This window comes from Syngnathus scovelli, chromosome 21, assembly GCF_024217435.2.
Source record: "Syngnathus scovelli strain Florida chromosome 21, RoL_Ssco_1.2, whole genome shotgun sequence".
NCBI lineage: Eukaryota > Metazoa > Chordata > Actinopteri > Syngnathiformes > Syngnathidae > Syngnathus > Syngnathus scovelli.
In genome coordinates, this window is record NC_090867.1 from 3,403,008 (window position 1) to 3,427,023 (window position 24,016).

The 24,016-nt window shown below is 56.0% G+C and overlaps 3 protein-coding genes across 9 annotated transcripts; all 3 read right to left on the reverse strand.

The window, feature by feature from the left end:
• Positions 1-65: 65 nt before the first annotated feature.
• On the reverse strand, positions 66-10,593 carry aatkb (apoptosis-associated tyrosine kinase b). Of its 5 annotated transcripts, XM_049758603.2 has the most exons (14): positions 10,228-10,593; positions 8,644-8,771; positions 7,471-7,588; positions 6,793-6,872; positions 6,410-6,528; positions 6,257-6,344; positions 6,040-6,170; positions 5,740-5,824; positions 5,553-5,674; positions 5,326-5,475; positions 2,223-5,259; positions 2,004-2,127; positions 1,712-1,924; positions 66-1,626 (listed from the first exon to the last, which is right to left on the reverse strand). In XM_049758603.2, exons 1-14 carry the CDS (start codon positions 10,310-10,312, stop codon positions 1,598-1,600), a joined length of 4,509 nt encoding a protein of 1,502 aa, XP_049614560.1. In that variant the 5' UTR covers positions 10,313-10,593; the 3' UTR covers positions 66-1,597. The 5 variants fall into 5 exon arrangements, with proteins under 5 accessions (XP_049614560.1, XP_049614559.1, XP_049614558.1 ...); XM_049758602.1 differs by lacking the exons at positions 8,644-8,771; positions 10,228-10,593 and adding an exon at positions 8,119-8,610; XM_049758601.2 differs by lacking the exons at positions 8,644-8,771; positions 10,228-10,593 and having other exon boundaries at positions 6,410-6,513; positions 7,471-8,094.
• Positions 10,594-11,479: 886 nt separating this feature from the next.
• On the reverse strand, positions 11,480-15,681 carry st6galnac (ST6 (alpha-N-acetyl-neuraminyl-2,3-beta-galactosyl-1,3)-N-acetylgalactosaminide alpha-2,6-sialyltransferase). The gene is made up of 8 exons (XM_049758701.2): positions 15,329-15,681; positions 13,871-14,286; positions 13,306-13,471; positions 13,057-13,231; positions 12,807-12,945; positions 12,634-12,737; positions 12,471-12,554; positions 11,480-12,409 (listed from the first exon to the last, which is right to left on the reverse strand). The coding sequence occupies exons 2-8, from the start codon at positions 14,126-14,128 to the stop codon at positions 12,139-12,141; spliced, it is 1,197 nt and encodes a 398-aa protein (XP_049614658.1). The 5' UTR covers positions 14,129-14,286; positions 15,329-15,681; the 3' UTR covers positions 11,480-12,138.
• Positions 15,682-15,830: 149 nt separating this feature from the next.
• Positions 15,831-23,680, reverse strand: cep131 (centrosomal protein 131). 3 transcript variants are annotated; one of them, XM_049758626.1, is made up of 29 exons: positions 23,496-23,680; positions 22,854-22,887; positions 22,531-22,736; positions 22,364-22,455; positions 21,954-22,044; positions 21,790-21,884; positions 21,623-21,727; positions 21,381-21,548; positions 21,185-21,302; positions 21,009-21,116; positions 20,647-20,845; positions 20,455-20,549; positions 20,277-20,384; positions 20,018-20,188; positions 19,778-19,945; positions 19,518-19,700; positions 19,306-19,446; positions 19,092-19,217; positions 18,908-19,024; positions 18,707-18,736; positions 18,331-18,433; positions 17,947-18,256; positions 17,757-17,874; positions 17,602-17,676; positions 17,395-17,537; positions 17,148-17,325; positions 16,874-17,070; positions 16,649-16,709; positions 15,831-16,552 (listed from the first exon to the last, which is right to left on the reverse strand). In XM_049758626.1, the coding sequence occupies exons 3-29, from the start codon at positions 22,720-22,722 to the stop codon at positions 16,487-16,489; spliced, it is 3,558 nt and encodes a 1,185-aa protein (XP_049614583.1). In that variant the 5' UTR covers positions 22,723-22,736; positions 22,854-22,887; positions 23,496-23,680; the 3' UTR covers positions 15,831-16,486. The 3 variants fall into 3 exon arrangements, with proteins under 3 accessions (XP_049614583.1, XP_049614582.1, XP_049614585.1); XM_049758625.2 differs by having other exon boundaries at positions 18,707-18,760; XM_049758628.1 differs by lacking the exon at positions 18,707-18,736.
• Between the last annotated feature and the right edge of the window lie 336 nt (positions 23,681-24,016).

The following is a 24,016-nucleotide window of genomic DNA, read 5'->3' on the forward strand; positions in this document are numbered from 1 at the left end:
ACTTCCAAATTCCAAAAGAAATACAAGTGAAATCAAAACAAATATAAAAACAACAATTGAAAAAATACTTTAAAATCGGTTCATTTTAATAATCAAATTATGATTTCCTATATTTTGATCTCTTAATGTAATGAAGTGGCCACTTACTCCAATGAATTTAAAAATGCTAAATTGGTTTATGTTAGTTATAACTTCAACTATTTAATCAGATGATTGAATGCACAAGAATGAAAGTGTGTTAAAACAATAATTGTTTGGCTAATTCAGGGGTGGTCAGCACCTCCAAATCCGAGTCCATGGTCCTCGATCGGAAAAGGGTGGAATGCCCTCCTCCGGATCGGGGATGAGATCCTGCCCCAAGTGGAGGAGTTTAAGTATCTTGGGGTCTTGTTCACGAGTGAGGGGAGGATGGAGCGCGAGATCGACAGGTGGATCGGTGCAGCGTCGGCAGTAATGCGGACTCTGTACCGGTCCGTCGTGGTAAAGAGAGAGCTGAGCCAAAAGGCAAAACTCTCAATTTACCGGTCGATTTACGCTCCTACCCTCACCTATGGTCACGAGCTATGGGTCGTGACAGAAAGAACGAGATCCCGGATACAAGCGGTCGAAATGAGTTTTCTCCACAGGATGTCCGGGCTCTCCCTTAGAGATAGGGTGAGAAGCTTGGTCATCCGGGAGAGACTCGGAGTAGAGTCGCTACTCCTCTACGTTGAGAGGAGCCAGATGAGGTGGCTCGGGCATCTCATCACGATGCCTCCTGGACGCCTCCCTGGGGAGGTGTTCCGGGCATGTCCCACCAGTAGGAGACCCCGGGGACGACCCAGGACGCGCTGGAGAGACTATGTCTCTCAGCTGGCCTGGGAACGCCTTGGGATCCCCTGGGATGAGCTGGATGAAGTGGCTGGGGAGAGGGAAGTCTGGGAGTCCCTCCTGAAGCTGCTGCCCCCGCTACCCGACCCCGGATAAGCGGAAGAAGATGGATGGATGGATGTTTGGCTAATTCAATCCAAGACATGAAGAAATCGTTGTCTTGCTATTGCTCAATGTTGATATTGTTAGCTTGTTCTCAAGTGCCTTACCTGCACAAATCAAAGTGAAATAAATACAAACACGCAGGTAAATGTTGCCCCCCCCCCCTGAATTGGATCCCATACTTGTATTATTGTTGTGCAACACTTCAACTAGCAGGGGTGGCCTTACATGTGTGTACAGGACGACGCGTTGCCCTTTTTTTCATCCAGAGCACCGGATTCTTCCTAGACATTGTTCAAACGTGGGTGCCATACACTTTGAACACGAGCCAGGAGAAGGAGAGTTGATTGTACAAATAAATAAGCATAAATATCACGTCCAAGCAACGACCTCGAAGGCCTTGTCGGATTCCGCCGTGAGAAAAATTTGTGTGCCTTTTGTCGTCGTTTTCAAACATGCACGTAGTTGATGAATCTCAAAACGTCTGTCTCTCTTCCATTTCATCATCTCAGAAAGGTCGCCTTGCACCTTCTCAAGTCTCAATGCGTAGAACCCGTCTTATTCTTCATCAAGTGGACGTTTCCTTGAGCGAAAAACGTTAAAAACGCTGGCGAATGTGCATCCTTCACTCTTTGTCGCCGTCCTCGCTGCTTCCTGCCAAGCAAACGCAAATAGACAATTGTTTTGTTTGTCTGTTTCCTTGATGGAGGCGCGCGTATGGCGAGCCACCCGTCCTCACCTCCCACAGAGTCCATGTCCGAGTCAGAGATGTGTGTGATGGAGAAGCGGGACGTGCTGGAGGGAGACACGGTGAAGCGAGAGAAGCCAGCCGCCGACTTGCTCTCCAAGGGTTCAGCGGTGGCGCGGGACGGCGAGTCATCGGCGGCGGCGGTCGCCGAGGATGTCGGCAGAGGCAGCAGGGGGAAGTCGTCCTCCCACTCGAAGCCCGCGCCTGACGTGCACAACAAACAAGCCCGGCTGAGCGGCTGAGTACCAAAACCTCCCGCTCGGCTTGGGACGGACACGCTCACTTTCTTCAGAGATGTTTCCATCCGAGGAGTCGTCCGACATGACGAGCCTCTCGGGCCATTTGGTGGCCGAGCCCTCTGCAGCCAAAGGGAACCCGTGTGCGCTCAGCTCCTTGGTGGGACTCTCCTAAAGTGGGAGGAGATGACGTACACATGAGCAAGTCTCCAGGCTGAACCTGGAAGTTGTATTACGGAATCAAAGTGTGGCCGGCCGCCGCTCACCTGATCGAAGAGATAGACGGTGACGTCATCAAAGAAGGACACGGTCCTCTTGTTGGCCAGCAGCTCCCGGTGGAGCTCAATCACAGCGGGCGTCTTAAGGAGGCCTCTCAGCGTGTGGGCGCGGCTGTCGTCGCTGATCACAATGGGCACCGGCTGCCACTCATCCTCACTTTCCTCTTCCGGGACGCCCGAGGCGCGCGGCTCCTCGTCCGACTCGTCGCTGTCATCTGAGCTGCCGTCTGAGCCGCCGTCCGAGCCACCGTCCGAGCCGCCGTCCGAGCCGCCATCCGCCTCGTTCCCAGTTCCTCGGTCTTCTGATGACCTTCTGGAATTGGCCGCCTGCTGCAAGGCCACCTCGTCTTTGGGTAAGCCATGCGGCATCTCGGGCCCTAAAGCTTTGTCCTTGAGCGGCCCACACCTTCCTCCTTCTTTCTGGAACGCGGCCGTGGACTCGGGCTCTTCGTTCAGGGCATGGAGAGCCTCCTCCATGGCTCCCACCACCTCTGCTGCCCAGTCTTCAAGAGATGAGCTTTCCTCGTGGGAGGGCCACTCGTCCAGGCCCCCTTCTGTCGTCGCACCATCCAACGAGTCGTCTTCCGTCGGGCCCACCGCGGTGTCCCTCGGTGCGAGCCGGTCTTCATCGACACAACCGCCCAGGCTTTGACGCGCTCCCTCCTGTTCGTTCCCCACCTGCCGTTCGTTCTCATAGTCAGAGAAGTAGGCCGAGTCCCTGTACGGCGTTTCCTGACTGAGCGGCGAGAAGGCCGGTGGCGGCTCTTGAGGAGATGCTTCCTCCTTCAGGGCACCCGCAGGGCGTTGCTCCTCCTTCCCGACGGTGTGGACAGCTGGCCGAGGCACGTCTTGCTCTTTGGCTTCGTGAGGTTCTTTCGGGACAAACTCGGGACTTTCATTATTTTCCGTGTCGTAGCCGCTGTCCGTGGCTTTGGGGTAACAGGAAGGGCGGGGCCCGGAGCCCTCATGAGACCTGGGGACTGACTCCAACGAATCCGCTGTTCCTCCCTGCGACTCGAAGGCAGGGGAAGCGTTCGGCTCGGTGGACTCCTCGGCAAAGATCTCCGAAGTGACGTCGGTGATGTCATCAATGCTGTCATCGTCTTGGTTGTCAGGGATATCCGTCAGGCTGACGCTGGAGCCGCCTCGGTCCAAACCGCTATCTCCCGCTTGACTGCTCTCTGACTGCAGTTCCGTCACGTGCGCTGGCACGTGCTTGCTCTCTGCGGGCGGCGGCGGACTTTGGCTCAAGGCTTCCACGTGGGGCTTGGTCACCGGAGGATGTTGTGTGACGACATCTCGCTTGATAACGTCTTTCGCTCTGAGCGCCGCGTACGGTGGCTCCTTGATCGGGGCGGCTTTGGACACGACCGGACCTCCCGGCGCCGGTGAGAGGTTGATCATCTCGTCACCGCTCGGGTTGTCTGTGACTTTGTCGCGACGGCTGTTATTACTCACCATCAAGCCCGCGAGTGGATCGACAAAGTGCGTGTGGCAACAGTCCCTCGGCAGCACTGCGTAGGCGGCGCTCTGGTGGCATGAGTATACGGAAGCGTCATAGCGCTCCGGAGACACCGAGAGGGGGTGTCGACTCACGCGGCCGCTGTCGTCTTTGGCCCAGTGGGCTTCCGGGTAGGTGAAAGTCTTGGGCAGGCTCCGGTAATGCGGAGCTGTCCAGCAGTGGTCCACGCCGGCGCTCGGCATGCCGTAGTCAAAGTCCACGTAGGTTTCTCGTCTGCGGCTCCGACTGGCTCGTCTTTGGGGGCGACGCTGTTTGGAAGGCCACGTGTTGCACGCGTGGCTCTCGTCTTGGTCATCATCCTCCCCCGAATGGCTGGCGAGGGGCCCCACGAAGATTGCCCTCTCCGTCTCCGTGTTAATGGCGACCGAGCCGCGCCCGCCGTGACTCGGCATGGTCTTCCGCAAGGAGCCCATCATGTCGTAGTAGCCTCCGGTCACCGTCTTGGCGATGATGGAGGAGTGACCGGTGTCCAGGTCCATGTACGGGTCTCCGTAGACCTGTTGGGGCGGACTGTCCAGGGAGGGGGGCACTCCCACCGGGTTCTCCAGCTCGCCCAAGGCCCGGCGAAGGCTCCTCGACCCCCAACTTTCTTGAAGCTGCTCAGTGGCCAGCTCTCCTCCCATCAGATAACACTCAAAGTCCACGGGTGGGGAGTGTTCATAATAGTAACCTCCATCCCGGTCTTTGTAAGACACGTAGTGACTGGACTCCCAGGCTCGCAGCGGGCTGTCGTCGCACGCCTGGCCCAAGAGGGGCTGACCCTCCGTGGTGCTGAGGGAGATGGCGGGACTGGAGTCATTGGAGTCGTAGACATTGCGGATATCCGCCGACCAGTAGCTGCCGCCCGCCTCGGCCAGCGACGGACAGGCCACGCAGCCGCCCGAGTCAGCGCTCACGCTGAGGAAGCTCCCGCCGCTCCGGAAGTCCGGGCTGTAGGAGCACACGGAGCAGTCGGCCGGCTCCAGGCCGCAGTCTGCCGACTCTTCGATGCGGACATAGAATTCGCTGTTGAGCGACGGGCTGTGGGCGCTGAAGACGGGAAGCACGCCTGGAGCGTAAAGGGGAGAAGCTCGGAGGTGGAAGCTCTCCAAGCGGCAGACCGCCGGAGGGTAAAAAGCTTCACGGCTGCTGAGTGTGCTCGAGGACTCGGCGCCCCTCTGGGACTCTTCCGCCCTGGCCCGCTCCCAACGGTACTCAAAGTTCAGGCCGTGGCTAGTCTCGGTGATGGTCAGAACGTCATCCCCGGATTCCGAGTGGTAGCCGTCAGCGGATGAGAACTGCTGAAGCAGAGGGAAGGACGAGAAAGCGGACGGGAAAGCGGATGAGGGCTGCTCGCGAGCGCTGCCGCCACGGCCGCCGGGCCGCATGGAGTTCCAGCGACTCTCGAAATCTTCCTCGGCCTCACTGGCCCCCTTAGCGCACAGGTAGCTCAAGAGCAGGTGAACTTCCTCGGCGGTGGGCCTCTGATCGGGCGGGAGCCAGCAGAACTGCATCACCTCGTACCTGAAAGTCAGCCGGCAAGTGATGAGAGCAGGGAAAGCCGGATCTAGAGTGTGCTTTGCATCTCACCAGCGTTCGGCCAGAGGAACTCGGAGAGCGGGCTTGGCCAGCCGCAGCTTCTGCTCCCTCACGGCGTGAGACAGAACTTGGCGGTCAGAGTAATGGCCGTAGGGTTGCTTTCCCAGCTCCAGCAGCTCCCAGATGGTCACTCCTAGAGACCTGACGGTCCAGAAGCAAGCCAACTCCTGGGTTGAGTCTGGCCCATTGCGCCGTCTAGGGATGGCGGTGGCGCTTACCAGATGTTACTCGGTCGGGTCTGCTCAGCCACCAGCAGGTTTCCGTGCACGTCGTCCAGCAGCTCTGGAGCCATCCAGCGAAGCGGCACGTACGTCTGCTCGGCCGTGATCATGTAGTCGTCCTGACAACGAGGCAGAGTCAATATGGGGGGGGGGGGGGACCGCCTTAGATTCGTGCAGCGTCCACCTTGTACTTGGTGTGTGACAAGCCGTAGTCGCCGATCTTCACGGTGACGTCGGCAGTCAGCAGGCAGTTCCTCAAAGCCAGGTCGCTGTGTGGGCATGTCACAAAATGGTGCATAGTCTTTCTACTCTGGGAGAACAAAAGACACGAGCGGACCCACCGTCTGGCGCCGAGGGTCCGCCGCCTGCAACAAAATCACTGATGCTGGAGTCTTTGAGCAACACTCGGGCAGCACCAGGATGTTGTTGCGGGAAGCGGCCTTTTCCGACATCTGCCACGGAGGCCCGCGCTCGCTAGCGCTACCTGTGAGTGAAGTTGTGCGCGTGCAAGTGTTTGAGTCCGGAAGTGATGTCGCAGGCCATCCTCTGGAGGAGTAGCGGCTCGGGGACGCCGTCGGCGTGCACACTGCTCCTCAAGTACGCCTTTACGTCGCCCTGGCAACGCAAGGCACTATCACATCCCGTGGCCGGGCACCGGGGGCAGCGTTGCTCCGGCAAGAACAAGCATGCTTGCCACTCACCAGCGGGCACAACTCCATGACCAGCAGGAAGGGCGAGACGTCAGTGCACTGAGCCAGACACCGCAGCAGAGCCGAGTGCTGCAGCACACTGAGTACCGGGAAGATAGGCGTCATTCGGCGCCGACCGTCAAAAAGGGGCAGAGGCGGGTGTACCGGTAGGGGCGCACTTCCTCCAGGAAGTGCATCTGATCCTCTAGACTGGCGCTGGCCTTCAGCTCCTTGACCACCACCTGACTACTCCTCAGGTTCTCATTCACCTCCCCCAGAAGAACCTGCCACACGGACACGTGGACACCAATGCAGCAGGAGGACACACGGACACGTGGGTTGACACAAGGCAGTTTGGAATGGGGGGGGTCGGGGGCACACATACCCAGTCGTGAAGATAACGCGGATGTTGATGAGTATGGAAAACAAGGATGGCGAGAAGAAGATGTTATCTGCTTGCAAACACTCAAAACACGACATGATGAGAATGGCAAAGGGGTGGAACACTTTTTGGAAGGTTTTGCAAGCGCCGGCCAGCTGGCTCTTACCTTGCCGAACCAGCCGTTACCGATCTCTTTCAGGTAGAGCAGACTCTGGCGACTCAGGTTGGACCATTTCGGGTGCTGTGCTGTGAGGACAGAGAACGGCGGTCCACGCGAGAGTCAAACGACATCCGCTCAAAGAAACTCGAGCAGAAACTCGCTCCGGCTCGTTCTCGTCTATCCTTCTTTCATTGTGGGTGGGGGCGCAGACAAACGGGCCTTTGTGGTGTGACCCCACGCAAACACACAAACACACACCCTTCCCCAAGAATTGCACACAGGCCAGCCAGTGTTCATACTGGACGTGGCGTCATCTCCCCCCACGCTGCTCATTCCTGACAGCCGCCCACGTCTTCTCACCCTTTTGGCACCACTTGGCACCAGTTACCGCCCGTTATTGTCCTGGAGCCCAAACACAAACATGTTGCGTGCACGCGTGCGTGGATTTCTGTCTGCTTGTTGTTGTTGTGTTTGCGGGTGCCCCTAATCAATACTGGCGTCGGTGCTCTAAGCCGCTTCCATCCGGCCTCATCGGCTCGCCAGCCGGGAAGTCGTTAACGGGATGCACTAGCGGCACTGCCGTATAAATGGACCCAGCGATGCAATTAGGACGGGCTGCCCACTAGCCCGTTTTGGCTGAAGTGCTTGGGAAATTGGTTTGCGTCGACCCGTGTTGGGACTCACCTGCCGGCGCCACCGCCCGCCTGGCGAGTGGCAGGACGTACACGTCCGGGCGGGCCTGTGAGAGCGGCGTGGACGCCAGCGTGTGGTAGCCCTCGCCATCTGCAACGTTGCGGAACTCCTGAAACGACAACGCATGCATCACAAGTTCCACTGTGGCTTGAATATGTTGTGCCGACAGGAGAGGGGGGGTGTAGCTCCTTGGGTTCACTGCAGCGTCCAATTGCAAAGCGGTTAGCAAGTTGCGGGAAAACTCGGCCAGGTCCCACAAGAGCTCAGGAATGTGACCTGGCAACACCCCCGAAACAGAAACACACACAGACATACACTCATCCCCACCCTTCTTTCTTGTGCTTCCTCTGGTGACCCTCAAACATACACCCACACATTCACCCCCCCCTCCACTCAACATGCACTCTTCCTCCTGCACTCCCTCTCTCCCCACATCTACTTTTCACATAAACCAGGGTGGAAGCGTGTGTGTCCGTGAATGTGTGCAAGAGCTCGTCTACGTGCATTTATTTAGTCCACCTGCACAGAAGATCACATGCACTTGTGCGCATACACACACACAACAGGATAAAAACACAAGCAGCCATAAAGTGCAACAAAGCCAACTGAAGAAGGTTGTGGTGCTGCAAGGACACTTACCTGACGCAGGTGACCACACACGCACTCACGCACACACGCACACACGCACACACGCTGTGGGTGACGTCCACTGTTCGAGCCCAGCGAGGAGAATGAGTTAGCTGAAGATGAAGAGGACAGCAGAGCGTGAGAGGAAGGCTGGGAAGGATGTGAGGGCGGAAGAAGGCGGAGCCAAGAGGTCGGGGGTCGTCCCCCTCCCTCGGGGAGAAAAAAAAATGGGGAAAAGGACGAGGGATGGGGGGAGTTCACATACTGTGCTGGTGACATCACTAGCACAGTTCACACATGCATACACACACACACACACGCACACACACACACACACACACACACACACACACACACACACACACACACACACACACACACACACACACACACACACACACACAGTGTCCAGTTGTGGTCGTAGTGATGTGATTGACAGCTGTCACAAAGACGTGCAGACACAATGCAGCGCATTGGTGACTTGGTGAATTCGTGCCCCTTGACTGTGTGTATGTGTGTATGCGCCCGTGAGCTGACCTCGAATCTGGCCCCGCGGGTCTTCTTGCAGCACAGGCAGGCCAGCAGGACGAAGAGCAGGCCCACCACAGCGGACGCCCACACCAACGCCACCGACACCCACGTTGGCTCCGCCCACTCGCCCACACCTGCCGTATGGGACACCACACGAGAATCAGGACAAATCGCGCATGTGTGTGTTGAGTGTGTGCATTCGCAGTGTGTCTGTGTGTGTGTGTTACATAAGAGTTGTGCGTGCACTTTTTGCGCTGCGGTGCTTGCTCAGGCACAATGCGCTTTATTCACTTTGTCGTCTTCCCGTCGAGGCGGGAATGTTCTTGGAGCATTCGGCGCCCGTCCGAGCGAAATATGAAAGATGCAGTTGCCATGGAAACAAGGTGCTCTTTCCTTGGGGCTTCTGCTTGTGGCCCAACGTTACAACTTTGCACAAACTCTGCCTCGCTCGTGGATTCAGACCGACGTAGACTGTGCTAAATAAGGCTAGGCTAGGCTAAAGGATTTTGCATGGACTCGAGCGAGTACTGACTGCACAGAGTTGTCATCAGGATGCTTATAATGTCAACAAACTGTGCAAATGTGATATTTTAAGAAGACCTGGTCTTTTGAAAAGCAATTGATTTGACTCGAGCTGTTTTTCCCCAAGCGGCTTGGTGGCGCACTGGGTAGCACGTCCGCCTCACAGTTAGGAGGGTGCGGGTTCGATTCCACCTCCGGCCCTCCCTGTGTGGAGTTTGCATGTTCTCCCCGGGCCCGCGTGGGTTTTCTCCGGGCACTCCGGTTTCCTCCCACATTCCAAAAACATGCTTGGTAGGCCGATTGAAGACTCCAAATTGTCCCTAGGTGTGAGTGTGAGTGCGATTGGTTGTCTGTCTCTGTGTGCCCTGCGATTGGCTGGCAACCAGTTCAGGGTGTCCCCCGCCTACTGCCCGATGACGGCTGGGATAGGCTCCAGCACGCCCGCGACCCCCGTGGGGACTAAGCGGTTCAGAAAATGGATGGATGGATGTTTTTCCCCATTGTGGCCATTAGGGCTTCCTTCGTCCACTGAAATTAGTTTGCTCATAATAATCCATAATTTAGTGCAAACATTCTGAAAACGACAATAGAGTCTCCCCGTGTCGAGCCGACAACATTTTGATGCTTACGTCACATTATAACGTCAATTTCAGTTTTAAAATCAAAATCACAATATTTTTGTGTCATGGTTATATTTTCCTTTCTTTTGACAAACAGACATCAGGCCTGACAAGATGCTAAAATTAGAAATGTTTTTCTGCTTCGATAGCCAGAAGCTGGAGCTTCGGTTGCCATGGTAACCTCCGCACTAGATTGTTGCGTCATCACCAGATGCGATTAGCTGCTGATGAAGACAATTTATGATTAATGAGCCTAACGAAGCTCTGCCAGTGTGACAGCAAGGAGTCGCTCACGTGCGCACACACACACACACACACACACACACACACACACACACACACACACACACACACACACACACACACACACACACACACACACACACACACACACACACACACACACAAATCCCTAAACGGAATCGCAGTGCTGGAATGTTTGGCTCACCTGGGCCAATGGCGTCGGCGTGCATCCAAAGTGTGGCGCACATCAGCGCCAGCAGCATCTTCCCCATCTTCATCCTCATCTTCATCTTCACTCCTTCCTCATCTTCAGCTTCATCATTTCCGAACCGAGCCCGGCCAGTTGTGGATTGACTTCTCCTGAAAGGAGAAAGCTTCAAAGTGGCCAGGAAGGTTCCAGAGAGCAAGACATTCCCCCGAAGGTGGGGGGGTCAGATGAAGGGGGGGGGGGAATCAGATGCAGGCTTCAGTGGTCTGTTGAGGCCGGGAAGGAGAAGGGGGAGGAGGGGGAGGCTACTGGCGCTGTCCACGGTGCTGCTTGCGAGAACGCCATCTTGCTCGGTAATACTGAGGGGGAGGGGTGAGGGGCTGCTGAGGGGCATTCACGCGCATGCGCTGACACACATGTGCGCACACACACACACACACACACACACACAACACTCAAACAGACACACACATTCAAAGACAAACTTTGACCCCCACCCCCAATTCTCATAATCGTCATCCAAATCACCCAAGTCTCTTTATTCTTCATAAATGCAACACTGCCCAAACTTTGTGTTTCTATTTCACGAAAGCATAATGTGGGGTGGTCACGCCCTCCCCTGGCCACCAGGTCGCTCCGCTCCTGCACGCACACACTAACACGCATACATACAGAAATACTTAGAGCAACACATGCAAAAGACAAAAAAAGCACACACAAAACACACAAACGCTCAAGATGAGGATGATTGCATCCCTCCTTTGGTCTTATGTAAACGCATTCATAATTCATGCAGAGCAACGTCTACTTTCACTCTAAACACAAATTTGTGCAACGTGCACGCCCACAGACACACGTTCAGTCAGGCCCACGCACACACAACCGCTCCTCCCTCCTCGTTAGCTTTTTGGCTAATGCTAACGATAGACGCATACTTCCTGTTTTCATGCTGCTCGAATGACGAAGACATGGTGGTGTCATGGGAAATGAAGTCCGACAACAGCAGCAGCGGTGAAAAAGAAAAAAAAAACAGCAGCAGTGGTGTAGTGAGCTTCAGTCACCGCTAATCGGCGGGCTAGTCAAGCCCGCATATGAAAATTTAAAATTTTATGGAAACTACTTTGAATAGTTGATCTCTTTTGGTTCCTTTTCCGAGCAGGACAAGCATGTGACAAGGTATGCGAGTTGACTTTGAGTTTTATTAACTTTTTCTCCTTGCGTTTTATTTACCCTGACAAAGTCACGTGGCAGCTTTTGGAAGCGTTTTTATTGTGCGCTACAGTTACTCATTCACTTGACGCTTGATAAGCGTCTCTCTTTTATGCTCTTATTACACATTACCCACATGATGGAAAATATAAAAAGTCACTGAAATGACGGAAGTGGGAGTCACAATGAAACTTGGTTTGAAAAACGTGTGAAAAGGAACATGCTCATGTTGAAACATAGCTAAAAGGAACATGTTGAAAATAAATAAAGGTCGCAAAGAAAGAAAAGAAAAGCAAAGAAGAGACAAGGCAAAAAATTGTGGTTCCTGGCGCTCCAATCCGCTGCTGTCCTAGCAACAGGATCGAGAGTCCGGTTGGTGGTTGCCACGGTAACCGCCCAGTAAACAGTCTGGCTCAGCAACGGCCGCTTTTGCTTGCCAAAAACAATGTGAGACGCAAAACAGCGCCGCCTTCAGCTGAGCGTGGCGGGCGGATACGTCGCTGAGGAGCCGTCGGTGGCCACAAGCAGCAGCCGAGGGCGAGCAAATGCGCATCATGACAATAAATAAATAAACTACAAGGGCGGCTTTTCAGGAGTCTTCAGGGTGTCGAGGCTTGCTCACTCACTGCCTCAGGTCAGGAGCATTTGGGAGTGGTCAGAAATGTCGAGGGACGCCCAGAAGAATTGACAAAGGAGTGTTCACGAGCGCATGTAGAGCGTGATGAGGCCGGCTCGGTGCAGGCGCTGCCACAGGTTCATCTCCAGCATCAAGTCGTGGTTGATGAAGAACCCCACCCGGTGGTACTGCTTGTCGTAGTAATGGTCCGAGTACTTTTTGTACTGCGGCGTCATGAAGCCGTATGCGCTGACACGGTCGCAGCTGTGCAGCGCCGCCAGTAGCATGATGGCGCCGGTCGATGGTCGGTAGATGTTGCGGTGCTTGGTTTTCAGGGTTTTGGACCGAAGGAACCTGCGAGGAAATTATGCCGTTGGCTTGCCGAGCTGGGCAAGGCAGGGCGGGGCTCCCTCACCTGTTTCGCAGGTAGCGGATGAAGTCGGGATGGTACATCTTCAGCTTGGCCGCCGTCACGTCCTTCCCAAAGTACGCCGTGGGGCTGAGTGTAAAACACGACACGGTGATGACAAGGCCGCGTCAAGTGGAACAAGCTCGCATGCCGACGTGGCGCTACTGACTCTTTGCCTTGCTCCCGGCCTTGCTCAACCAGCGTGTGCTGGGCCGCCGCCTTCATCATCAAGTAGTCGCGGTCGTGGTCAGGCAGGAAGACGTAACGCGTTTCCTGCACGGGAGCGACGTCGCCGTCAGCATGCACGAACGTCCTCTGTGCTTACGCACGTGCGGGCCTCACCTGAGACTGAGGCGGGCCTCGGTATCCGGCGGAGGCGTAGCTCATCATGGAGTTCATCAAGGTGTTGGTTGAGAAGGTGTAGTGGGTGGTGCGGACCCCCACGTCTTTCTCAAAGCCTGTCAGGACAGCCCCGTTTGTCCTGGGCCAGCAAAATCAGAACCATCACGAAAGGGGACGTCTCAGAAGGAAACTCGGTCTCAAACGATGTGGTTCGAGACCCAATTTGACCTGACTGAAGGCAGAAGTTCACCTGAAGACATAGTGGTGGCCGTCGATCTCTTCGCCCTTCTCGGAGTCCTTCAGGATCCCGCCGTTGCCCACCACGGCGCAGCGAATGCAGCCGGATCGGTTGCCGCGACTCGCCCAGTCGTCCAACATGACGCCGTTGGCAGACGAGTTGAGCAGCGCCAGCGCGTCCGACAGCACTGTCCAGAAAAAGTCACTCTTAACGCTGACTGATCCCTTTCCTCAAACGGGAAGCGGTCGCGCGGGTCCCGACCGGGGTAGGTGAGGCTCCCCCAGCCGTTGGCACCCACGTAACGACTGAGGCGGCTGTATTGGGCGGGCGTGGCGTCTGTGGACTGCTGCAGCACCGGAATGTTCTTCAGGAACAGACCAGCCACGTCGGAGCGTAGGACGCGGCTTCTGATGCCGTCGCGGCAGTCCTGTGCACACGTGGCCCCGAGTTGAATCCGTGCACAACTCTCTCTCTTTTGCACGATTCCAAACAAGAGTCACAGTTTGAACCAGCAAGTTGATATCCAAAGTGACTCGATTTGAACAAGAGTCAAAGAGCATTTCTAACCGGGATCGTGCGACAATGCACGAGGATTCTAACCTTGAGTCCAAAATGACTCTTCGCGAGATCGCATGATGACTCAAACATGACTCTTAGCATGAGTAGTCCCAACCAATCCCAACCTTCTGTGAACAGCATTCGAACATCAATTCAAGACAATTGTAAAAACAAATTGAAGCACGATTATTCCAAAGTGATGCCAGCATGAATTCAACATTTGACTGATTTTTGGGCCAATCAGGCAGCAGGTTTGCACTCCACTCACAGTTTGCGGTGGGACGTCTTCGTTGGCGTAAGCATCACCGATGAAGGAGGGCACGGTGGTTTTTCCCAAAACGTACGCGTGAGCAGCCGGCGAGGGGGTGGGGCTCGCCCGGTCGCCACCGAGACTCGACTCTGAGTCTGGCGAATCGCTGCGGAAGACAGACAGACCATCCGTCAGCTGGGACCAGGGCAACAAGTAGAAGCACAGGAGGGAGGCCATGGTGACGCCGGCCAGCGCCAGCCGCCTCGGCGCCGACATCCCCGTGGGCACCAAAGGGGTGGGTGGGGTGGAGGGTGTCACGAGCACGCTTTGTCAGAAGCCGCCTGTGCTGGGGGCTTGGCTGCCCCCCACCTCCACTGAGGGCGCATCAGGGGTCACGCGACGGTGGAGGCCGATTGAGGAAGTTCAGCGTCCGTCTGGGAAGAAGATCAACCAGTCAAAGAAGGACAATGAAGCGAGCAGTCGCCAATCCATCACAAAGAACAACTTTTGGACAGGGCGAGCTGATGACCCTTTCGTTAGGAGTTCGTTCGTTCGTTCGTTCGACCTCCGCACGGTTGGCCACGCTCGACCTTGACAGCCGCTCGCGCTTATCTACATCCTGTTGGTGAGGCTCCACTTCCTCGGCCATGTGGGCAAGCCGTAAACGGTTGTGACAAATATGGCGCTGCTGAGCAAACACTGAACAGGAAGTGAGGACCAAAGCTCAAGGGCAACGGCCTTCTTCTCACATGACTCTGACAAGTGTTAACTTTCCCACTTGGGCGTGTGTGACAGGGGCCCGCTGAAGGTCGTAAAGTGAAAGACAGCCCGTCTTGCCTCCCCCAACACATACACATGCCGCTCCTAGCTGGGATAATAAAGTGCAGCAGAAGGCAAGTGAAAATGGCACGAGCGGACGGACACACAAACAAGTCGAGTCAGTCCGCCTCACATTTTGTCTTTTGTGGCAAGACAGAGAGGGGAGGGCAGGGGAGGGGCGCTGGCTAGTCCTGCTCAACATCCGGAAATGAAACATGACCCGAACTTCATAAACTTTAACCACAATGATTCTAAGCTGATCCTCTCAGGATTCCAAGAGAATTTGAACACGATTCCGAGCATGATTTTTACAACTCAATGAGATTCTTTTATGACTCTGCCATCATTTGAAGATGACTCCAAGCGACATGAAGCTCGCTTGCCTGCAATGTGGTTCTTAAAATGATCACCATTGCGATCACGAGCACAACCTAAATACAATTCCAAGAATGATTCAAAGATGACGAACGGCGATTCCAACATGAACACAAGCCAACATTTCAAAATGTTTTAAATGTGGCCGGAACCTCCAGCCCATCTAAGCGCGATTGCCGTACGATTCCAACACAGTTGTACTTGTAAGGGACTACTAAGCGCGACTCCTCCGTGATTCTAGCGGAGTGGGTGGGGTCGGGGGCGGTGGGAAAAAGACCTCACCTGGTGCGGCTTTCCCTCGGTTGATCTTTGCGAGGACTCTGAGGCGCTTTGAGGAGTTGGAGGCACTCGGCCAGGCGCTGCTGCCGGGGCCAGGCCCGCCTACTCGGGGGGCTGGGCCCGCCTACTCGGGGGGCTGGGCCCACCTACTCGGGGGGCTGGGCCTGGTCCCGCAGGGTGGGGGCACTGTGAGAGAGCAACAGCTGCTGCCGTCAGCGCTTGGCGCGGGGCCCGTCTCCGGCATGGGCCGGTAAGGAGGGGAGAGAGGGGGCAGCCAATGGGAGAGCGGCAACATGATGCTGCGCAACGGGACAAAGGACATTATAGAAAAGGCCATGTGCAACAGTTCAAAGTTTCTGGTCTCATCTGCTTTGAATACTGATTAGTGATTTGCATGTGCTACGTTTCCCCAAATTGCACAGTCAACATTTAGCTGTGTCACACATGCGATGTCTCTGTTGACTCAACATTGGCGCAGGAAGTCACGGAACAAATGGACCAAATAGAAAAAGGAAAAATGTAGTTTTAATTGAAAAAGGGGGCTGAACAAATGTCAATGGGCCCAAAGAGAGAGCGGGGAGCTCAGGCAACCCCACCCCAATAAATAGCGATTGAACGTAAAGACATCAGCCCTGGCCGGCGCTGTTTGTTTTGCGCCCCCGCCACCTTCAACTTTTTTCTTTCGCGTCCACACATTCTTCTCAGTCCTCGCTGGCACGCCTCGACGGCCACGCACGCCATTCTTGCCGACATGTCCTCTTCTCCTTCTTGAAAACATTGGCTGAGCTTCTCCTTGGGGGCGTGGGCCTGCACGGGCCTGCACGGGCTGGCCACAAAAACATCTGGAAAAGATCTGGAAGCATTGTTGCCTGGGAGGGGGTGGGGCCAGAGAGCGGGAGAGCTCAGTTGTGGCTGCTCCTTCCTGTCCCTCACTTTACGTCCACAAATGTTCCTTCCCGTCTCAACGCGGTGCTGGGATAACGGCGGCCATCTCGGGTGTCGAGCCAAACTGACGTCAAAGTGCTGGCCGTGAAGACCGATACGGGCAAGCTCTCGCCTTGCACTTTGACCTCAATTTTGGCGGACGGCGCCGACAACGGTGGACTGGTGGTCATTCATCATCGGCACATGTCTAATGAGTACTTTACAGTGGCATCATTTCTACATCAGCTGCCTCCTTTGCTCCTCCCACAAGGCCTCCAGACGCTCGGCCCTCTTCAGGGCGGCCTAGCGGGCAACAGCAAAACGCAGCGTTGATGGTCACCCTCCGTCAGCCCGCGGCGGGGCCAGGCCAGGCGGGATCCTGCTCCCGCCGCCACTAACCTCATGCTGCCGCCGCAGAGCGCCCACTGCTTCGTCCTTCTTCAAGATGGCCGACTTCACTCTGCAGGCGAGCAAGGCATCGTTTGTCAAATACGGACATCTTAAGAAGCTTTTTTTTGCAACAAAATGGACTCAAGTGAAGCCGCTTTGGACTCGATCTCAGTCGTCGTATTCAAGCAGGAAAGACAAGGACGGCAAATGAAGCCAAAGCTTGTGCAAGCTCACCGGCAGTGCACCTGGTGGAGCTCGTCTTCCTTCTCCTTGGTGAGCTTGTCCACCTCGGCCCGCAGCGCGCTGCGCGCCTCCTCCGCCTCGGCCCTGGCCTTCTGCGCCTCCTCCTCGGCCAGCAGCAGGCGGGCGCTGAACTCCTGCCGGACGGCCGAGGCCAGCCCGTGGCGCTCCTCCAGCAGCCGGTCCCGGTACTCCACACAAAGAGGAAAGACGTAAGTTGTGGACGAGTTGAGGCAGAGTTGTGGAGACGATTGGCAGGCTTTCTCACTTGCGTGACGACGAGCAAGTCTTGCTCCTTGTGTTGCAGCGCCTCCTTGAGCACGTCCACTTCTTGCAGCGTGTCGGCGTGTTGCTTCCGCAGCTCTTGCTGCTTGTCCAGCGCCTCTCGCAAAGAGCGCTCTAGCTCCTTCAGCTCCACCTCGAATGTCTCCCGCACACGAGTCACCCTGAGCACGGAAAACGAGAATTTTTTGTTTTGGTCCAAAACATTTCCCCACCAGCCTGGAGTCACCTACCTGTTGTGAGCAACCCGCTCGCACTCCTCCTTGTCCCGGTTGGTCTCCTCCTCCAGCGTCCAGATGGCCAGCTGGATCTCTTTGTCGCGCTCCTGCCGCAGCTCCTCTCGCAGCTGGCGCTCGTGCCTGAGGAGCCCCGCCTCCTAACAGGCGTGCACACCATCAGCGAGACGCGGCCCCCGGGAGCCGCCTCCCTCCGCATCTCACCTGCTTCTTCCTGTATTCCTCCTCCCAGCCCATCTTCTCCTGTGCAAAACGCTCCTGCAGCTTCTTGAGCTCCGCCTGGGTCACAAATGTGCGCTTTTACTTGGGAGCCCGAGGCAGCATCCAAGTGCACGTGGGCTCGGCCCGGCGCTCCCCACCTGGTGCCTCCTCTCCTGCTCCTCTCTGCTTTTGTCCAGCTCCTCCCTGAAGACCCGTCCGGCCACGCTGGAGTTTTCCTCCATGCGCTGACGCAGCTCCTCCATCTCTGAGCGCTGCCTGCGCACGGATGGACGGCAGTGCTCTTTGAATGCGGGCCCGGCCTCGCTCGGCCTCAGTCGGCCTTCCTACCTGGCCGCCTGCTGCGTTAACCGCTCCTTCTCTTCGGCCAGCTCCCTGTGCACGCGTTTCCTGTGCTGCTGCAGGGAGAGCTCCTCCTCTTGAAGCTGCTTCTCAAAGTGTCGGCGGGCCAAGTCGCGCTCCCTGCGGCACTGCTCCTCCTTTTCCATCTCTAGCTGCTGCCGCAGTTCCTCACACTGGCGGGTGCAGCGCTCGGCGCCGCGCTCCTCGGCGTGCAGCAGCTCGGCCTCGTGGAGCGTGCGCAGCTTCTTCAGCTCCTGCTTGTGCTTGGAGATCAGCTTCTGGATCTCGGGCTCCAAACCTGAGCGGGACGCCGAGGATGAGAGTGGACGGACGAGCGAGAGAGCAGCGTGCCTCTTCCCTTTTTCACCGTACCTTTGACTGTGATCTCTTTGATCTTCTTGGTTTTCTCATCAATCCATTTCTCCCGCCGGATCTTCTCCGTGACACTCATCAGCTGCTTCAGCTTCTTGATCTCCTGGAGAGGAGGAAGGGACAAAAGAATATGAAAAGACTAGATAAAGACCAGAGGCTGCCCCCAGAGAGGAAGATGGTGGCGGCGTGGCCGGCGTGTGTGTGCATGAGTGAGAGACAGGTAACGCCACATGAGAGGAGCAGCGTGAGCATGAAGAATCAGCCAAGGTGATGATGATGAAGACTCACGTGCACAGCGAGCATCCGGCAGGAGGGCCGGTGCGCGGGACAAATGAGCGAAGGGAAACAGAATAAGGAGGAGCAGAAGAGGCGTTACCTCGCATAGCGGGCCCAGGATTTGCCAAACCTGAGGCGGGAAAGGAGACGCAGCCTCAGTGACGGACGGCGGCAGTGACGATTACGAGGAAAAAGAGGAAGAGGCCGTTAAAATAAAGAAGAAAAGAAGATGGGCACGTGGCGGTGAAAACCACTTGTAGCAAAATGCCCAAAGGGCCTCCGGCAGCCAGGGGGCGCTCACCATTTCGTGCTGCTCCTGCATCTGCGAGATCTTCTGGGTGTATTTGTGGTCCACCAGCTTGAGCTCGGCGATGACGCTCTCGCATCGCTCGCTCAGTGCTTTTTTGTCGCCGATGAGCTGAGGACAGACGTCGGGGAGGTCACGCCGGCCCACAAGGCAGCGTTTCGTTCGCCTGCCCGCCTACCTGGTCGATGAAGGTGAGGTGTCTCTGCACTGTGGCTTCGTACTGGTCCCTCTGCAGCTGAAGGTTCCGGCTCAGTTCCTTCTCCGTCTCCTTCACGTGCTGCACCGTCAGCTCCCTCTGCTGGGCCTGACGCAGAAGAAAAGGTGGACGGTGAAGGCCAGCCAGCGCCCGCCCGGCACAAGCCCGGGTGGGTGGGCGCCGGCCGGGTCCCCACCAGCGCGCACTGCAGCATTTCCACCACACGCTTCTTCTCCTCCAGCTCCATTTTGATCCTCATGATGGAGCCGGACACTTGGGCGGCGGTGGCTGAGGCCAGGTCTAGCGCCGGCGCCTCCTCCTCCTCCAAAAACGCCACCTGGACGCGCACAAAATGGAAATCAGCACGACAGAGACAGCCGAGGCGGGACGCGAACTAGGGTGGCCAACCTCTCTGTGCGAGCTGGTGGAGCGCGGACGCTCTTGCTCCGACTTCTCCATCTCGTCCAGGAAGTTCATGATGCTCTGCAACTTGGCCTCCGACAGCAACGCCGCCCCGTCTGCCGCTGCCGGCAAGCTGAGCTGGACGTGACGCTCCAGGTTGTCGGCCGTCAGCGAGTCTGCATCGCGGTCCTTCGAAGGATAATTTTTGATTAGACTAAGAACTGTGGGGAGGTCGGCCCCGCTTCCCCGGCGGCCATTTTGCTCACCTGCTCCATCCAAGCGTATTTGTCTTTGTTGTAAGATTTGGGCTGAGAGAGGTGCTTGGGTTCCTCCTCCAGCAGTTTGAGCGTGTCCAGCAGGTCGTTGAGGGTGGACTTGGACGCGGCGCAGGAGCGGTCGTCGCCGCCGCCGCTCAAACGCCCGCGAGGACGCTCCTGGCAAACATGGCCGCTTTGAGAAATGGCAGCTCTTTGCACGCACCAACGCACGGGAAGATGCTCGATCACCTGGGAGCAGCGGGAGCCTCCGCGACTGGACAAGGAGTGCGAAACCACTCGTAAACAGGACAGCTCCGCAGATTCTTGCGCCTTCTTGGTCTTGACGTCTGCCGTGGAGCTGGGGCCCATGCCGGGAGGCGAAGCAGGACTTCTGGCGGCCAGGGAAAGCTTGGCGCTCGGCTGATGGATCAATGGAACTAATCAATGGTAGATATTCTCAAGGGCCCGGATTTTCTTTTTGGGCTAAACCTGGAGAGGGTGCACGTACATCACAAGGGTCGGGCTCGAGGAGCATCAGGCAAGACAAGAGGGGTCTCGCCTGACGTATCGACTTCCCCTCGACATCGTCATCTTGCTCTGCTCCGCCGCCGCGCTCCTACAAGGACAAAACGAGTGAGAAGCACAGTGAGCGCAGAAAGCCGCGCGAGAGGGAGGATCTGTGATACCTGCGCACACGGCGAGCCTCTGCGATTGGACAACGCCGGCGACAGCGCCCCGAATCTCCCTTGGCTCAAGTCGCCCGTCACCTTGGCATGAAAGTCTGGCCGCATCGGCGCACAGCATGTCGACGTGTGAGACACATCTCTCTCGCATGCACGCTTTTCTCTCACACGTCTGGAAGAAGCAAAGTGGGCCACCTGTGTTGTTGGCTTTGGCGTGCGTTGGCGAAAAGTTGACGCTGTCGGTCGGAGACGCGCGGCTTGGGAAACTCTTGGCCGGCGTGGCGCCGCCCGGCCTCCGCTGCTCTTCATCCGCCTCGGCACCCTGATGCTGATGATGAGCTCCATGAAGATGAGAAGGATGCTGAAGATGCTGTGTTCTTTTCTGCTGCAGACCCTACACTGACCACCAGGGGGAGACATTAGTGCAAGGCCTTGAGCGCAAGAAAAATTCAGTAATTGCTGAATTGATTTCCTTCCTGCTGATCCAAAGCATGAATGATACGTAAACCATAAAGATAAAGCCATCAAGAATTGCTCTCTGAAACGTTGGCGGTGACCTGACTAGCAATGAGGCGCGCCTGGGGAGCTTTTTCTTCCCGAATCAGCTTGCGCTGGTCCGGCACCGTCTCCAGGTGACTCTCGGCCTCGACTCGCGCCTGCCACTCCTGCTGACACAGCAACTTTAAGCACGGACTTGTCGGCCCTCCGCATTGTGAGGCGGACCGAAGCGGACCTTGCGTTTGGTGTCCAGGATACGGCGCAGCGCCGCACGGTTGGCACGGCGTCGCCCTGCGTGACGTCTGTACCAGCGCTGGATGGTGACGGCTGCCTGGTTGACCTGCTGGATGAACCTGCAACGTTCGAGTCACAATATCTACAAGTCGGTAAATGCAAATTCCTTCTTTTTTGGAAAAGAAAAATGGCGCTACCTTTCGGCCTCCTCCTCTGAGACCTGGTTGCGGCGCTGCAGGAGCGGGCCGCCGGGCCCAGCGGGACTTTTGTTGTTGGCCGACGCAGCGGAGAAGTTCTTCTGGGACTTGGTGAGGGAGCCGCTCTCTAGAGAGACGTCGTCGTTGGCGTTGGCCTTCAGGAGGTTGCTGAAAGACAAAAAAAAAAAAGCAGCTGGAGTCCCGGAGCTCATCGCCCAGCCATCCGCCCGTCCAGAACCTACTTGAAGGGCGGCCTCTGGTTGGAGCTTTTGGGCGTCAGCGGCTTGTCGCCGTGGTTGTTGTGCAGGATGGAGGTGACGGCGTTACCCACGCCGCCCTTGTTGCTCCTGACCGAGAGGAGAAGTTGAGCCTTTGAGATGATCCGAAGGCTTTGGAGAGCAAAACCAACCTATTGTTGGCAGTGAAGGATGCGGCGAGGTCTCGTCCCTTTGTGCCAGCGGGTGGGTCTGCGGCGACGGCGCCCGCTGCCCGAGGCTGCTCATCCTGAAGTCGCGGCAAAGGCAAAAGCGCTTGACAACAAGGCTCCGTGTGCTTGCGTGCGTTGCACCATACCAAGATGTTCCAAGTGGTTCCGTCCGGTTTCTTTCGGCCGTCTGTGCCATTGTCCAACACAGTCAGGTAGTCACCGCTCTGCTGGTCTGGACTGCAGCACGCACACGCACACAGAGTGTAAACCTCACATTTCACCGGAGGGGGAGGAGCTGGAAGCGCGGCTGCCCGAATGCAAGCTGTTCAGAATGCACATTCCAGGACTCGAAGACAGGCGCTTCTGGTGTGAACAGATGCCGGACAATAGGCGCACGCTCTTCTTGTTTGGGTGGGGGCGGCCCCGGGTAAACTGACCCCGAGGTCCCGACCGTCCCCTGGGAGCCCGCACAAAACAAGCCTGCGCAGCTGCATCATATTGTGCCAGCGTGACTGACGCTATTCTTGCATTTTTTTGTTGCCAAACATCTTGGTACCTGAGCGCAAAGTGTGGCTGCTGGTTGACGTGCGTGGTGCTGTTGGAACGCCGCAGGTTCTTGACCGAGCGAGGGCTCGCCACGCTGTCACCCTGCAGAGACAGGACGCACGTTTTCACCACAACCTGGGCGCAGGTTTTCATTGTGTGGCAGTGGCGGCTCCTCACCAGGGTGTTGCATTTCCCTCGGGCCTCGCACGGTGCCGACACCGACACTGAACGGGCCAACAACTTCCCGGTGGGTGACACGCCAGCGCCTGGTCTTTTGGAGAAGGAGAGACGCAAGCCGGACAAGCTGAGGTCCAGGGCGTCCCCTGGAGGTGTGGCCGAAATGGACGAGGGGCTTCGCGTCGCGTGCATCCTTCACTCGACACCTAGGCACAAGACAACATGCGGGTCATTCAAAACAACAAAGCAAGTCTCATCACCATGACGACCAACAACAAAAGCCACCTTTGCCTTCTGCTTCCAGGAAAGAAAAGTCCACTCACCTTAGCGATTCCGTTGCCGATGCAAAGCAGATGTCTAAACCCAAAGAGAAACGCACCAGTTAATGCTTTTTTTGGCACATGGAAATTCCTGTGCTGTAAAAAATGCAAATGGCTAAACTCTTTTGTTAAATATTTCAGTATGCTGCCTCTAATTTATATCTTTATTGCATTAATGGCTGACAATCAGCATATATTCTGCCAATCGGAGAGGAGTCAAGTGCAACGTCTCAATGGACAACTCGCGACTTTTTAGGCGATTTGAAACAGGCCTTTACTGCAGCAGTTGGATGTCAAACACCTCCAATAATCCCTTTTAGACATGATAGAATTGCAAACCAGTCACGGTAAATCCAACGTGAAAGCGGAACGTGGCGAAATATAAACGCAACGTGCTGGAAAACAAAAACAATCGAGTCCGTCAGCCTGTATGATGCTAAAATGACAAAATGGTCCCAACGACAACAACGAGCTCGCAGTGTCGTGAAGCGGCCAAATTGAGAAGAAATTAGAAAGCTTTCCGCTGGACATTGTTTTCCATGTTTTTTTCCTCCAAAACATGAAGTAGCTAACGCGGGGCAAGCACAAGCTAGAGCTGGGCAAGCTAACGTTCGTTCGCGTCCGAAAAACATCGCACAAACTTACTTGAGCGTGTGTAGAGCAGCAGCACATCGGAAGGAACTCTCCGATGAAAAATATCGGAAAAGGTCCACTTGATGGGGGACGATCGACGGGCTTCGTCTGTCAACTGGGGCGAAGTAAGAGCGAAAGCCAAACACTGAAAGTCAACATCTTTTCACTAAAACCCCGTTAGTCCCGCCTCTTCTGGTAGCCTATTGGCTCGCACCTTGGTATTCGTCTCCCGTTCCTGCCTCTGATTGGTTAATGTTGTTGCGCCTACAAGTGGGCGTGGTTACGAGTGACCAGCGATTTGGTTATCTTTATCTTCTTCATAGTTATTTTAGGATACAATGGGAGTGAATGGGAATGATTTTTCACCGTATCGAAGGCTGCAGTGAGACCCAATAAAACCAGGAAGGCACATACCGTCTCCGCTGTCCCTTGCCAGAAGGTGCTATGCATCCTCTTGAAACCTCATTGGAAAAGCTCTGTGACATTATGTTCCTCAAGGAAACCCACAGGATGTGTTGAGAGGAGGAGAAGGA